The sequence below is a fragment of the Theobroma umbraticum genome, unplaced genomic scaffold (genome assembly GCF_002168275.2).
Source record: "Theobroma umbraticum cultivar Fairchild unplaced genomic scaffold, ASM216827v3 scaffold_86.0, whole genome shotgun sequence".
Classification (NCBI taxonomy): Eukaryota; Viridiplantae; Streptophyta; class Magnoliopsida; order Malvales; family Malvaceae; genus Theobroma; species Theobroma umbraticum.
Window position 1 is genome coordinate 2,150,277 of NW_018397263.1, and position 13,688 is coordinate 2,163,964.

Genomic DNA, 13,688 nt, shown 5'->3' on the forward strand with positions numbered 1-13,688 from the left:
ATAAAAGCAGCTAATTTGAGGACATATTTAGTTGCAGTTTAAATGGAATGCTTAGAATTATCCTTTTCTTCTTGGATGTAAGCCTCAAAAATTGGAGCTTGAAACTAAGTGTTACCATTATAATCAACAAATCACGTTGTCAACTCCATTTTACATATAGAAAGAACTGGAGTTTGGAAGAGAGTAAAACCATTACAATCATCATAACTTGTTATTCTTCCAAGCATTCATGTCAAACTAGGATATCTATGAACTCCAATTTCAACAAATTGATACAAAAATCAATAGTTTTCCCAAATAGTCTAACAACTATTGGATCCCAAAGAATGATTTGAACAGACACTCTTCTCTCTTCTTTCGCTCTAGCGTATTGGGATGATAAATTTTTTGCACAAAGTGAACAATCTGGACATGTGATGACAATGTCTCCTTCAAAAAGCAGAGCTACCACCCTTGGCTTTCCCAAGCATCATATCTTTTGCTTCATTGATCTTTGATGCAAGGTAATGGCTTCCACCAGCATCTGGATGGTTAGCTACCATCACCCTCCTATGTGCTTCCTTAATCTTTTCTGCTGGAGTACTTTCTCTGATTGGAACAATATATAAATATATAAAATTTCAGGCAGGAGGTTATGGAAGAACATGGTACAAGTGAAATTGTTTACAAGAAGAGTGCGATGACCAGATAAGAACTAAAGTAAATACATTTAAAGAACAAGAGTACAATGACCAATGGCTAGACTCTATTCAGAAGCAAAATCTCCAGTTTGAGACATAGGGCCCAGGGAAAAAGACAAGCCAAATCATTAACAGCCTTTGCTCATCAAATGATTCAAAGTCTTAGACAACAAGCTTGAACCTAAAATTAGAGATTAATTTCTAAACAATCCCCAATCCCCAATCTTTAAACTAACCTCAGCTCAACTGCAAAGACCATGAGTGATTAAGCATCATCCTTGAAACTACATCAATCAAATAGTACCAAATTTCTCCATCCTTAACTTTAATTCCGGACATAAAATTCATTCCATTGAGCAAATCACCACAAAATTATACAAACCCAATTCATCAAAAGCCATTTCTAACTTCAATGAAACGATTTCATGGCATAAAGCAGAGATTTTGACAATGAAAAAGAAAGGTTATCTTTTAGCAAAAGATGTAAAATTTACCTTACACCAAGAATCAGAGCGGCTTCTCTCTTAGTCATAATAGGCTGAAACCCACCTTCATAAAATCTTCGTATTCTAGCCGTCGGTGGCCTTGCCTTAAACGCCTGCCAAGCTTGAAGACTGTATCTACCCGCATAAGCAGCCGCTGCCACCGCAAGTCCGGCTATTAACGGAGCAACCTAAAATCAAAAATCCCAATTTTTTAGCCAAATTGAAAATACCATTTGAACATGTAAATATCAATAATTTTCGACATGGTGGAAAAAGTTTGATAAAGAGAAGAATCATTTAAGGGACTCACCATCTCTGATGCGTCTGAGAGGTCTCTGGATTTTTGCATTCCGTTTCTAAATCTTTGAGGTTTAGGGTTTTGCTGTGGTGGGTTTTTAGGTAATTTTGTTTTTTTTCTATTAATATGGAAAAGACCCGGTTTTATACAACTTGCCCGACCGACTTTCTAGCCCGGCCCGCCTTCTACGTGTTTCTCAAGAAGAATTTTCTTATTTAGGATTTTTATTTTTGTTCTATTCGGCGACAATATATAAATTTTTTTAACAATATCCTGGAAACCTCAACAAAAAATGAACTCTACCACGAAATGCCGAATATTTTTATTTTTTTCGATATTTGTAAAAATTAAAATTAAAAAAATAATACTTAAAAAAGTTTTAAATTATTTTAAAAAAATTAAATAATTTTTTATTTTTTATTATATTCTATGATACTTTTATAATTTTTTTAAATCAAATAATTTTTTATAATTATAGATTGATTATTTATTATTAACCAAAATGCCATTTTATGCCATATAATGATAACATAAAACATGATAATATGTGATAATGAATAATGACATGATATAATCACATGATATAATTATATAATTATATGATATTTTTCATTATTTATATTAATTTTATATTAACATCATGTAATTATAAAATGATTAATAATTTTAATTAACGGTAAGTCTATTGAGTCTAAATAAAAGTACAAAAATTTCTTTGATTTTTTTTTGAGAAAATTTTCATATTTAAAAGATGTTTATAAATCAAAAAAAATTTCCGTTTTTCTTTCCTTTCAATTAGCTTTCTATCACTGCTAATAATTAAATTTCGATGCCACAAAATATGGGGTATATCTGCAAAATTGACCCAAATCTCTGCGACGATCAAAGTTTTGAAAGTTTTCCAATTAAATTTGATCCAATGAATGAACACCCATCATCACCAGATAAATCTCATAAAAAATGAAAAGAAAATGAAGTTAAAAAGGGCAATCAGTGTAATCCCAAGTGCCAAATAAACAAGAACAAAGAAGTGTGTATAATTTATTTATACAAATAAATACAAACAACACAAGAAATTTTAATGAACTGAATTTGGGCATAATTTGCTTTCAATCACAAATATCATTCCGCCACCTGAACGATGATGAGGGGGAGAAAAAGGCATAAACATAAAATAAATAAACAAGCAAAGGATGTATGAGAAGAATAATTCAGATAACAGAGCTGATCCGAGAAACCAATGACAACACTCTCTGGACAATGAATTGAAACCCTTGACTGTAGAAGATTCAGAAATCAAATGAATGTAGTTTCTCTATCCTTTTCATTTCCTATTTGTTGTTTGGTTGTTGCTCATTTGGAGTTGTCCACAGCCATATGATGCTTTGCTCCATCTCTTTTTGATTAGGAATAGCTAACTGCCCTCTCCATTCACCACAGCAACTTCTGTCTTGGTAATGCTGCTGTCCACTTTTGGAGGCCCGGAGTGCCGCCTAGGCCTGGCTGGCGAAGGCGGATAAGACAGCCGTTTCTTGGCAGACACGATTGGTCCCTTTTCTGGTGTGCCATTTGCTTCTAGTCCCAAGGGGCTTTGCAACCTGGTCTTAGCTCTTGCGGACTCAGTTGGTACCATGTAACTTGGAAGTGATGGGGAGCTCGCCAGGCTCTCATCATCACGCACGAAGGAGCCTGCAATGCTGTGTCTCCGGTTTCGCTCTGACTGCACACTGATCATGCTTCTTGTGTCATCATCAGGACCAACCACACTGCTCCTGGGGCTTGCTGACTTCAGCTTTCGGGCAGGAACGGACGCTTGCTTAGGAGTTGAAGGAGTTTGGAGGCTTGAAGTTTGGCTTGGCTTTTGGCTGGCCTTCGGGGATTGCTTATCCAAATTGAGTTGGTAGCGAGCATAAGATTTGCTGATTTCTCCTCCAAAGTTGCTGCGTGCACTCTTTACAGATGACTGGTCATTGTTATGTTCTTTTTCTGTCATGCCACGACCTTCCCATGGCCGGGCTGCCATCCATCGTTCCAACCAGCTCCAACCCCATGAGGGATTGTTTGGATCCATGAATAATGGACTCATAGATCTTGAAGAATTCTTCCAGGTTTGCTGCAAAAGGGATTATGTGCAGGTGTCAGACACAGAACTTAGTTTGCTTCAGGTATTTGAATGCCAAAGAACTTCTTGCCTGATGGTACTCCCACCTTTAATAAGACTCATGTTTATTAAGCATTAGGATGAGCTAGGTAAAACGATGGGATACGGTTAAACATTTGTTAAGTGATCCAGCATATATAGCTTAGAAGGACGAAACTCTCTCTCAGACTTGAAAACGGAATGTTTGAACTTCTTCCCCAGTTCCCTCTGATGAGATCAAATATTGAATGATGGAAATCATTGTATTTCAATATAGTCGTTATCAACTGGTTAGTATTTTAGATTTACTCTCAGCTAATGTCTACATAAGTTGACCTGACAGATGAGGAACTAATTTATGCTAAACTATTTTGCAGTATGATCATTTAACGAAATGCTAAACTCAATCTAATCTTATCAACTGCTACTTCCCGCCTCGTCAAAGCTATGGAGGATAACTTTTTTTAAGTAAGTTAGTTATGCTTCATTCATTCATGTCACTTGACCATGTTATTAAATCTCTCACTTGTACATATAAACACACAGAGGAAAGATTAAATATCTGATGCTCTTCATGAATTCCAACAGCATATATAAAATTAGAGGATCAGGTTACCTGATGAGTAAATGAATACGCCATGGCCCTTTCTCTTCTCATAGCTGCCTCATGCTTGCTCAGTAAGCTTGCCTCAAGTTGTTCCTTAGACTGCAGGCTGTCATCCCACTCTTCACCCATCTGTTTAAACATTCAGAACCTATAGTCAGCAGGAGGGATCCTTTATGGAAAACCAACATGATAGAATGGTTTTCCAATGATGGAGGGCACTTTTCTAATCAAGATGAAGATATATACGTAGTCATTTAGGGAACTGAGCTTGACTGCTGTGACAGAAATTACTCTAAAATCCCCTTGTATGCTGTATATAATAGCTAAATCAATTATCCTATTTGTTTGCAATATAAAGATGATTCTAGTTATAGATAGGAAAAACCACAGCTTGTAGAAAGAATTGAACCCACTCCGTAGCAGTCCAACTCAGAGAGAAAGGGAATTTACCTGCAAGTTCACAAGATCTTTTGCATGTTCCTGCAAGAGTTGCCTCTGAAGAGCCTGATTTTCTTCTGTCATCCTGATTCTCCTAGTACGAATCTGACACTGCACACGCGAAAGAGTTTGCATGCAGCGAAGTGTACTGGCTGCTTGCCGTTTGACCACAGGACCTTCCATCAATGATTTCAGCCTGACCAGTCCTCTTAAAGCATGCAATGCCCTTTTTGCCTGAAAAGAAGAAATCATGAGCAGCAAAGTCACTACATAAACTTCAGTTGTGGCTGAGAATTTAAGAATGTTTGCTGCGGGATGAGTAGGATTAAGTAAAAATTAGCTGGAATTGATTGATAATGATAATTATATCCGATAGAATTTCTAATAAGAAATGATCAAGCAAACAGCCTCAGAAGGAAAAAGTAACTATTAAAATTGCAGCACATACCAGGTAACCTCGGAAAGCTGTTTGTATTTTGATTGCTGCCACTTCCTCCTCAGATTTGCCAGAAAACCTGGCACCTGTATTAAGTTGCCGTCGAACAACCTCTACAGAAGCCTGAGCTGGAACAGCAGGAGCAGCAGCATCATCAGCAGCAGTGGCAACTGCCACAGCGTAAGTCTGCATGCTCTGTTCAGCCTCAGCTTCCGTTAATTTCACCTCCTCCGGCTGAGGAGGAGGGGACAACTTGACAGCTTCTAAAGTGGCTGCATCAGAACCACTGGGACCCAAATGCACCCGCTTCTCTGAAAACTGTGCTTTCGATTCCTGAAATATGTAGCAATCAAGAATATTAGAAACTCATTGATAACAATAAACTACAAGCAATTTTCAGCTGAATGGGACCTCTCCAAACCTGGTTTTTCTTTGCCTTGGACTCTGGGCTAAAGGCTTTCTTTAGAGAAGACAGCCATTTTCCTTTCCTCCCCATCTTCTTATCATTCCTCAGTATAAACCTTTAAGGGGCAAAAAAAAAAAAAAAACAGCCCTTTTCAAAATGCATTTGGAATAGACTAGAAATGAGATATGATTTCGCAGTGTAAAATAGAAGGATTTTAGAAATGACGATCTCAAACAAATATTCAAAGAAGCAGATAGCTAATAAATGGTAATAACAGATATACCAAAAGACAGACAGGGAAAATCATAAGGGCATTAAATATTAATAGTGCAAATTAGGAAGAAAAATGGGAGATTTAAGCAAAAAATCCCATGATCTATCATGCATATCTGTTACCACAATCTAAACAAGTTTTTACCTTCTTCATTTTCAATTCAAAGATGACTAAGCAAGTTAAAGTAAATGGCTTTTAACCCCAGGGAAGGGAACTGTACAATAACAACTTTAGCTATAAAAATTTCAAATTTTCTTCATTTCCTAGATTTTCTCCTCAACCAGGCAAAACCCAAAAGTTTTCAAATGTATTTAAACTACCCAGATTTTGAAGGACAATTAGCAATACCAAGCTACAAAACTTTCAAACAAAAAGAAGCTGAAGAATGCATCTTTAAATTGGGGTCCATGGAACAAAAAGTAGCAAAAGTACCTGAGATTGTAATGCCCAGATCTCAAAGAGCTTCAAGGGTCCTCTTCCTTTCTTTTCTGTTCTCAAGACAAACAAAAAGATCAGAAAAATTTGAAAGGGTCACACCTCCTGTGGCCTGCCTCCTTGTGATATAAAGAGGAAGAACAGATCTTGACAATGAAGATTTTAGAGGGATAATGAAAGAAGAAAAACAGCTGGTTTTTTGCTAAGTGTGACCCCACTTCTTGGGTTGGGCAAACTTGGGTCCCACCTAATTTAACAGATCGCCTCCTCCTTGTCTGATTGGTTGAAAAAACCTATCCCACCAACGTTTTTCCTTTCCCAAGTGTTGGTAACTAACACAGTTAAAAAAGCACCCTCTTGTTCTGTCCTCTTCAAATTTCAATGGCACTTCAGTTCACTAGTAGAGCAGTTAAAACTGAAACTCGAACTGTAAAACTTCCAACATGTCTGATGGTAACTAAAACCTGCTTCTTCTTTTTGGGTTACTTTACTTAGTACTACTTCCCAAAACAAAAACGTAGCATGGGTATGCGTAAACAAGTTAAGCTAAGGCTAACTGCAACTTCTTTTTTGAGGGTATATTATTGCAAAATGTCATCGAGAATATATCAAAGATATGTCTTCCTTGTCTTACACTTAACCGATTTATTCCATGCTCATTTTCATTTTGATGCTCTTTGCCATGTAGGGTCCATTTAATTTCTTTATAAAATACTAAACGTAAGTGTAAGTTTTTTAAAGAAATTTTATCCTAAATACATAGATTAAATAACAGCATGCAAATATTTTTTTTACTTTGTAGGTTAAAGTAGTGATGCAATTTGCAACATGTTAAATGAAAAGAATAGTATAATGGAGACGGCAGGGCAAAGGCTATGTGGCAAGTTGTCGGTAGACACCGCCACAAGTTTTAACTTTTTCTAGGCAAATAAAAGAAAGGTTTTGACACTCTTTAAGAACAGAAACATGAATGATGTACTACTGCTACTATTTACATGCCACATTATGAAATTAAAATTATTTCAACCCCTTTAATTAATTTTGTTCCAAGCTATATATTATACTATAATTCTTGGACTCATGTGCTGCAGTACTGAATAACATCTAGCCAGTTTTTCACATGTATAGTTTGATAGTACAATTTGATAGACTAATTATCATATTTTAATTTCCATAAGTAATTTAGGCAAAAAAGGAAGTGGGAAAATGGTGAATAGATTAGATTTATCTTGTGTACTATTACGTTAAATATTATTTGATGAAGTTTTTAAACTATTATAAAAAAAATGAATAGAATAGTCATTTATGATTTTCCTTGTGAATAACTATCTTAAATATTATCAGTAAGATTTTTAAATTTGATAGAAAAATTAAATAATCAAATTTTACCTTGATTTTTAAATAGTCATTTGATTTTGTGAATTTTCAGTTTCTTGATTTTCATTATTTTAACTGAATGTGTAGTTGTTGGAACCGATGATTATACTACTACCTAATCAAATCAAGGGGCGGGTTATTAACTTTAACATTGGCTAACACAAGAAAATTATAAAACTAGTCGATAAATAATTGGTTCTTCCTTTTCACTTCTAAGGCATAATCCAACTCTAAAAGGCAGTGATTATATCCTAATTTATAGACTGAAATCGTTTATAATTGAGTATTTTGTTTAAGATAAGAAGTAGTATTAAATTGTAGGACCAACTTTGTTACTAACAACCCTACAGCTTGTCACGTCAAGGAGCCTACTAATATAAAACGTGGATACACATTGCAACATTTCTTCCTTTGATGTTGATTTTTTAGTAATTAGGTATTTAGTCCAAAAATTAAAAAAAAAAAAGAAGAAGAAAAAGCTAGGTTCTTTGACAGGGTGAATAATGGAACCGACAACAAAGTTGCAAGCAGGTAATGGTATTAACAGCTTTGTTTTTTTTTTTTAATTTTATTTTGTGGGTTTATTAGGAGTTTTGATAAATTAAAATAAATAATATCATATTTTATAAAATTATTCGGTCAAAATTAATGTAAAAAAAAATAATACTAGTTCACTTCAGTATTAGTAAAATGATAAGAAGTCCTATTCACACGTTTGACTTACTAATTAGCATATCTTTTCTTATTTAAAGAATTGAATTTGAATTTCTATTTTTTAATAAAAAGTAATTAATTAGTAAATTAACTCTTAATTTAATTTAATTTCTTAAAATAAATAGGAAAAATCTATCTATAAGTCGAAATTAGATATGATATGCACTCGTATTAAGCTTAGTACCCTCTTATAGAATTTTTTTTTTTGAGAAGTAATACCCTCTAATAGAGTTGATCCAATAACTTGGTCATTTTTTTCTCAAAAATATTTATGCATCATCACATATATGGACGTTCATGCTTTACAAAGGATATCATAAATTTATAACCTATGTTTTTTAACATTGGAAAATTAAAAACCCTTGTTTTAGGCACGAAATAGGTAAAAATATGTGTAATTCATATTTTTTAGTACCAGAAGAAGTTCATTATTCTTCGAATTATATAACAATAGATAAAAACTTTTTTATCTTATAGCCATGCTTGATGATTCTTTTCAAAACTTATTTGTTGAGATGCTTTGATAGGAATCATATGCATGCTAGCTTTTTCTAATTTTATACATGCAAATGATGTTTTCCCATATATATGTTAATGGGAAGAGAGTGACCTGTATAGCCATGGGTTCTAATTTGCTAGAAATTGACTGATAAGTTTGTTTCCTAAAGCAGTCTGTACTTCCAAGTTGTCCAATTCATTCAGATATATATGTTACAGACAGAGGACGGTGATCGGTGATTGCTGAATGGTCCAGAAATCAGCCCAGACACAGAGAGGCCACCTGCTGAAAGGTGTGGGAAAATGCATCAGGCTGCAGCTAATGAAAGACAGTTGACATTTCATTGCTCCCTATGGCCCATAATTGATCATCCCATGGCGGTCCTGACAGGTTTTTTTATTCAACCAATACTTGGAAAACTTTTGCAAAGACAAAAGGATGCAGGCATTGGAAGAAAGGAAAAACAAAGAAAAGAAAAGAAATTGTGGACAGTTTTGAGAACTATTTCTCCTAGCCAAGAGAGATGAAGCAAAATGATAATAATTTCTCCAAAATGTTCTTTGATTACTTTCAAATCAAATGGTTTGGTATAACCACTTACCAACGCTGGTAGGTTTGTCTTTACTTTAAATCAATAGAATTTTCATTTCAAGATCTTCCATCCTATAATCATCAGGTGGGACTGGGAGTCTTCAACTTTTGGTAGTATTTGTTCCTTGGCAAGGATTATTTGCTGTTTATTATAGAAGTGAGGCAGACACTTGGGGGATGCTTTTTTGGATTTGAAGTTGCAACTGGCGAGAAAAAGATGGTGTCCCCTATCATGTTGAGACTGTGAAGAGGAACAAAAAAATTTGTAAAATGTGTAACAATTAAAAAAATTACATGATAAATGGGAAAAAAAATTGAGATTATGCTCTTCATTATCATATATTTTTGTCCTCCAAATGAAATCTCTCTGCATCATATGTTTTCCTCCTTTATCTTTGAGTAACAGTAACGTCCAGCAATGAGGCTGTTTTGACAAGGCCTCTAGGCACTACTCCAATGGGAAAACGAAGACGCCAAAGCATGATTTTGGAGCACTCTTCTGGTGGGATACCCTTTAACTTGGTCTCATCTTCTAGAACAACTTGTTTCACAAATTTGAGTGAATTCTGGAAAGCAAACATGAGATAAAACAAAAGCCTTCTCAATAAAAGTTATGGCAGATGCAGACACCAAGTCTTAAGTCATCCATGCTGTTGCTATTGCTTGCAAAGCTAATTATAAACTAATATTTTTTAAATCATATGTGCAGCACTCGAAGATGTCAGAACCCACAAGAGAAAGGCTGACCTTTTCCCTTTCTAGCTCAACTTTTGAATAATGTAAAAACTTCAAAGTGCCCATTATTTTGTTATGCTTTTACTTCAGTTTTTCGAGTGGGGGAACTGATCAAAGCAACAGCAACATGCTATAAATTAACCCTTTACCTAATATCTATCAAGGCATCCAGTATGCTGCTGTTTTTTTTATAAAGAAATGGAAGTTGGTCGAACCCCTACTGAACCATTTATTTTCCTGGTTAAAATTCTTGGAACCTAATTTAAATGGGACCCAGCTTCATTCATGGAATCATGATTATTAGCTTCATATTCAATCCATATCCTTTTTTTTATTGTAAGATAGTATAAATTTTGGTTAGTTGCATCAATCAGTATGGCTTAAAGACCATTTATTACCAAACTGATAGACAGCGAGTGAAAAATCCCGAATATTTGAGTTTAGGCCTAGTCTCATGTCAACCAGTTTTTACTAGGCTAAATCCATTATGGATAACTATGCATTCTTTCATTGCACATTTGATTCTTCATAGTACAGAATCTTAAAATGGGAGCTTCATTTTTGTGACGAAATGCAGGAAGAACAGAAAAAGAAAACCATTTTTTAACTATCTAATGCTTGGCGTAGAGAATATTTGCTTACCTGTGAAGTGCCTTGAACAGATGTGGGGCGACCCCATCTCTCAGGGTCCCAAAGGATTGAACTGTTAAATGCAAAACTTGATATATGAATAGGAGGTTTGGGCTCTGCATCTGTTTCGGCATCTGTGTGGTTGTTCATCTTCCTCAGATGCCATCCTATCACTTGAGAGGAATCGCATACTGGTCCTTCTATTACAACTTTCCTCTTGTTTGCTGACAGTAAGGCCACTGGCCAAGTTCCAAACACCCTGCACATTGGCAAAAGTGTATATAGGTTAAATACATGGTTACTCACTCTTTTCTACAGCTTACCAGAGGGGTTGGTTGACACTATATTTTCCTAGTATCTTTATAGTGACATGTACTCTTCTTTCATTTGTTAAATTAATCCTCATTGCCCTAAAAGAATGAAGCTTTGAAACTACCACCCACCAGCCAGCGCATTATATTCTCATGTCCTAGTTTCTCTTTTAAGTTTTTTATTTTATATACCCTCAGAGGGCATAATTATGCAGGTAGTTTGAAACTTATCTCATAAGAAATATAATAGGAGAAAGAATAAGATGAGGGTACGTACTCAATCTGTCTAAGCTCTTTGAAGAAATCAAGATCATAAACATTGGAAAGTCCGGCGAAATGAACAATCCCGCTCAGCTTGTGGTGCTCAATGTGCTTCAGTGCCACATTTCGCTGGTGATTCAGCTCTGCTTCAGGGTCTGTAAAGTTCTCCTTGAACACCAAATGCCTGTACATAATACCTGTTTTCCTAAGTATTTCGGATACCTCATTCGAATTAGATATCCCTTCCACGACAATCCACAACAACGGTTGAGGAACCAGCTTTATAGTGTTTGCTAGCCTCCTCAAAAACACCCCTTGAAACTGATGTTTCGTGCTTGTTGGTGTAACAATAATTATGAGTCTTCTGGCTGGCAACTTGATGACTTCATGAGTGTCCACTTGCTTTGGACTTCCTAGTTCCTTGGACTTTGCTGGAACTGGCACCGGAGCTTCTGCTCTCAAACTTCTGCTAACATTACTGCTATGTACTGCTGTTGCTGATTGGTTCAACGTTTGGACAGGCTGCGGCGAAATCTGTGATTTATTCTCTGTAGCAACACGGCTAGGAAAAATTGAATCCTTACCTGTTGGAGCGAAGCCTGTGAAAAACCCCATGACAAAACATAAAGAGAAGTGAACAATAGCTTTCTTCCATAACTGAACTTTCTTCTTTGATCTCTCCACAGACCCCATCTTCTAGCTTGCCAAAATATCAGTGGAAATGGAAATTTAAGGTGGAAAATTTGGTCACCTCCACTGAATCAGTTGAAAGTATTGTTGTTATCATAGAGTAGAGGGGGATTTAGAAGACTGATTAATCAGGTATCATTTTATATTTGAATGTTTTGGAGGTTATAGCTGGGAGTGGTATTTCTTTTTTTTTTCTTTGTTTTTTTTTTTGAAGAATCGGTAAGGTAGGGGCTGATGGTTTGTGATTGGTACTGGCAAACTCAAATGTATATTGTGTTCGTTTGGGGTTTGTTCAATTGGTGAGGCATTGCTTCACTTAGTTGTCCCTTGGAGTAAAAGAAACAGGGAAAAAGCAACATATACGAGGGCTTGAGTTGCTATCTGACCAAATAGTTGTTGAGATGGACCCATAACTAAATATTTTGAAAAAACAATTTATACCTCTTCTCCCTGCTGTCAGGATTCGTTTTTCTAATACCTGGAGTTGACCAAACTGCCTTGTTTTCACATTTTCTTACTGAGAAAACCTCTAAGTCCCCATAAACAGGTTGATGCAGAACGTCTGCAGCATCCAATATTGCGGCATGGTTACTCAAGAAACTCTACTTTCTCGGATCATTGTGGTCATGTTATTGAAATATATATATATATATATATATATATATATTAGTAAGAATGAGAAGAACTTGAGGGAATTCCAGACCCTTTGATATTTATCGCAAGTAACGATACATCAGCATTTAGCAATACGGAATTGCGCCCCACTGGAGATTGTGACATGTCACAATCCTGGTGAGGTTGAGATTGCAGCCATGAATTGCATACAAGTTTGAAAATTTCAGATTTGAATTGGTCCAATATGTCCTCAACTGAAATGGGAAAAGAAAAGAGAATGGAGAAAGAGAATTAGCCTGACAGGCTACGAATGCCTTTTCTTAATGGAAATTGTCAATTGTTGCCATTAAGATTTCAAGACTCTTCCATCAGAGTCAGTTTGATTGATTTCGTAGTTTTTTGCCTTGCTAGCCAGAAAAAGTGCGTCCTATCCTTTCTTGTTCACCAATCATAATTTTTGCCACACTTGTCCAACTTTAGAAGGAACTTGAGATATTGACAAAATGATGGTGATGAATTCATGACGTTAATCATCAATTTATGGTAGTCTACAGGACAATGAGGCAGTAGTCTCAGCAGCTCTTTTCTGCTGTATGATTTAAAGCTATTCATACTTCAAGAGTTTGCGTTTTCCCCAGAATTTGCCACTTTGAGTTGTTTATGGTTTTTCACTCCAACAAACATTTTAGCAGAAAGAATCATCCGTATTGAGTATTGAGGCATCAATCCATGGAGCAACACCAAGGGAATGATTCATCTTCAGATTAAGATAGGTTTACTCTCACGCTTGTTTCCATTCTTTTCACACATGATTTGCGTAACTCTTGATAAGTACAAGATTTCGTGGAGGAAAACGGGTTTCTAAAGCAAGGGAGGAGCCCAAACAGAATTTACCATCACAGCACAAGTATCTGTGACATTGGCATTTATTCAATGTAGACGACAAAGTGATGAGTATTTCTTGTCTGGCAGAGGATAATTCGTGATCAAAATTGAGAACAAAGGACAATTGCCAGTTCGTCAAAGACGGTTCAAAAGTGAAACCTTTGCACAGCTTGTTCTACAG

General features: G+C 35.7%; 3 protein-coding genes across 3 annotated transcripts; all 3 read right to left on the reverse strand.

Annotated features, from left to right (window-relative positions):
• Nucleotides 1-184: 184 nt before the first annotated feature.
• On the reverse strand, nt 185-1,604 carry LOC110420455 (mitochondrial import inner membrane translocase subunit TIM14-1-like). The gene is made up of 3 exons (XM_021433771.1): nt 1,476-1,604; nt 1,175-1,353; nt 185-588 (listed from the first exon to the last, which is right to left on the reverse strand). Exons 1-3 carry the CDS (start codon nt 1,512-1,514, stop codon nt 432-434), a joined length of 375 nt encoding a protein of 124 aa, XP_021289446.1. The 5' UTR covers nt 1,515-1,604; the 3' UTR covers nt 185-431.
• Nucleotides 1,605-2,478: 874 nt separating this feature from the next.
• On the reverse strand, nt 2,479-6,359 carry IQD2 (IQ-domain 2). Its single transcript, XM_021434172.2, has 6 exons — nt 6,197-6,359; nt 5,506-5,605; nt 5,097-5,417; nt 4,661-4,882; nt 4,220-4,339; nt 2,479-3,576 (listed from the first exon to the last, which is right to left on the reverse strand). Exons 2-6 carry the CDS (start codon nt 5,578-5,580, stop codon nt 2,878-2,880), a joined length of 1,437 nt encoding a protein of 478 aa, XP_021289847.1. The 5' UTR covers nt 5,581-5,605; nt 6,197-6,359; the 3' UTR covers nt 2,479-2,877.
• Nucleotides 6,360-9,550: 3,191 nt separating this feature from the next.
• Nucleotides 9,551-12,214, reverse strand: IRX9 (Nucleotide-diphospho-sugar transferases superfamily protein). The gene is made up of 3 exons (XM_021433576.2): nt 11,334-12,214; nt 10,758-11,004; nt 9,551-9,946 (listed from the first exon to the last, which is right to left on the reverse strand). Exons 1-3 carry the CDS (start codon nt 12,008-12,010, stop codon nt 9,770-9,772), a joined length of 1,101 nt encoding a protein of 366 aa, XP_021289251.1. The 5' UTR covers nt 12,011-12,214; the 3' UTR covers nt 9,551-9,769.
• Between the last annotated feature and the right edge of the window lie 1,474 nt (nt 12,215-13,688).

Coding starts and splice junctions, on each gene's coding strand:
- LOC110420455 (XM_021433771.1), bottom strand. CDS start 1,514: ATGCAAAAATCCAGAGACCTCTCAGACGCATCAGAGATG. Junction 1,354..1,475: donor TCTCAGACGCATCAGAGATG/GTGAGTCCCTTA, acceptor TTTTGATTTTAG/GTTGCTCCGTTAATAGCCGG. Junction 589..1,174: donor GCTCTGATTCTTGGTGTAAG/GTAAATTTTACA, acceptor TGTTCCAATCAG/AGAAAGTACTCCAGCAGAAA.
- IQD2 (XM_021434172.2), bottom strand. CDS start 5,580: ATGGGGAGGAAAGGAAAATGGCTGTCTTCTCTAAAGAAAGCCTTTAGC. Junction 5,418..5,505: donor CCAAGGCAAAGAAAAACCAG/GTTTGGAGAGGT, acceptor TACATATTTCAG/GAATCGAAAGCACAGTTTTC. Junction 4,340..4,660: donor AAGATCTTGTGAACTTGCAG/GTAAATTCCCTT, acceptor ATGTTTAAACAG/ATGGGTGAAGAGTGGGATGA.
- IRX9 (XM_021433576.2), bottom strand. CDS start 12,010: ATGGGGTCTGTGGAGAGATCAAAGAAGAAAGTTCAGTTATGGAAGAAA. Junction 11,005..11,333: donor AAAGAGCTTAGACAGATTGA/GTACGTACCCTC, acceptor GCCAATGTGCAG/GGTGTTTGGAACTTGGCCAG. Junction 9,947..10,757: donor CTGTTCAAGGCACTTCACAG/GTAAGCAAATAT, acceptor TTTGCTTTCCAG/AATTCACTCAAATTTGTGAA.